This window comes from Cupressus sempervirens, chromosome 2 (assembly GCF_028749045.1).
Source record: "Cupressus sempervirens isolate cs-2001-9-10 chromosome 2, ASM2874904v1, whole genome shotgun sequence".
NCBI lineage: Eukaryota > Viridiplantae > Streptophyta > Pinopsida > Cupressales > Cupressaceae > Cupressus > Cupressus sempervirens.
Window position 1 is genome coordinate 248,000,171 of NC_143119.1, and position 1,121 is coordinate 248,001,291.

At 41.6% G+C, this 1,121-nt stretch overlaps 1 protein-coding gene across 2 annotated transcripts; it reads right to left on the minus strand.

Moving 5' to 3' along the window:
• Window positions 1-807, minus strand: LOC149571974 (heavy metal-associated isoprenylated plant protein 39-like). Of its 2 annotated transcripts, XM_089810268.1 has the most exons (3): window positions 658-807; window positions 460-535; window positions 1-359 (listed from the first exon to the last, which is right to left on the minus strand). In XM_089810268.1, exons 1-3 carry the CDS (start codon window positions 805-807, stop codon window positions 85-87), a joined length of 501 nt encoding a protein of 166 aa, XP_089666394.1. In that variant the 3' UTR covers window positions 1-84. The 2 variants fall into 2 exon arrangements, with proteins under 2 accessions (XP_089666394.1, XP_089666400.1); XM_089810274.1 differs by lacking the exon at window positions 658-807 and having other exon boundaries at window positions 460-541.
• Window positions 808-1,121: the final 314 nt, after the last annotated feature.

The window sequence follows — 1,121 nt, forward strand, 5'->3', positions numbered from 1 at the left end:
TTTACTATGCAAAGGGGTAAGGAGGATTCTTCTTGATAAAACAGAGGTAAAAACTTGCACTATACAACCCCTGGATGGGCGAATTCAGCATATGGTGCAGGCGTTAGGATTCTCATCGCTGGCGAAGCTGTAATCATTATAATAATAAGGCGGCCTCTGAACGTACACATATCGTGGGATTTCTAGGATTTTCTCTTCTTTCTTCTCCTCCTTTTTCTCCTCCTTGGCTGGCCCAACGCTCTGCAGTTGCGCAAAATGAAAGCCATATTTCCTAAGCCTTGCGGTGACAAACACAGGGTCTGCTTCCCCGATCACTGTCATCAGTTTTTCCTTCATGTCCACTGCAACAGAGTCCACCCCTGCAATTCAAACATCCATTCATCAGATCATCTAGCAGAATAAATCTAGGATTAAGGTTTCAGATCGAACACAAATCTAAGGGCAAAAAAATAAACGTACCTTCCACGGCTGCAACCACCTTGAGAGCCTTCCTCTTTCTTTTCTCGTCCTCAATCGTCAATTGCAACACCATTTTCTGCATAGTTTGAACAGAGAGTAAATTCAAGTTATAAATTTGAAGATATAATGTCCAGCAGTTGAAATTTTCGACATGAATGGAGCAGCATGAGTAACATATAAGCAGAGAATAGGACGCACCTTCATTTTGGTATTTAACAATTGGGGGTTTTGCTCACAGAAAGGAGGGAGTGTGAGGTACTCTGCTCTGCTGAGGAAATTTTGGGTTTCCACCAAGATTTGGGAGTACGATTTGCTTGGGTGTCTGGGAGATGAATAAATAGCAATCATTTTACAGTGCTTCGTGGAAGCTCCGTCAGTTGAACAGGACGCTGAGTCAAATGGAATGGAGCCCTCCACGGGAATTTAATTTAATAATTATTGGACTGTAACTACGACTTTTCAAGTCAATTTATGCTCTAAAATCGTTGAATTTGAATTACGCGGAATGTTCAGTGGTTTGGATGGGTTGAGATTTCTTCAATGCACGCATTTAAGTAGGTGGAAAATTCCAAATCTATTCAATTCTTCTATCGACTTTTGGAAAGAGAGACTCCTAGAAAGTCGTTCCCGAGGGGTCCATCAAAATAGGGAAGACAAAAGAA

Bases quoted from the DNA above. Each gene is read 5' to 3' on its own strand.
- LOC149571974 (XM_089810268.1), bottom strand. From the start codon at position 807: ATGATTGCTATTTATTCATCTCCCAGACACCCAAGCAAATCGTACTCC. The intron at 536-657 runs GTGCGTCCTATT...CAAACTATGCAG, and splicing joins TGTTAAATACCAAAATGAAG to AAAATGGTGTTGCAATTGAC. The intron at 360-459 runs GTACGTTTATTT...TTTGAATTGCAG, and splicing joins GGTGGTTGCAGCCGTGGAAG to GGGTGGACTCTGTTGCAGTG.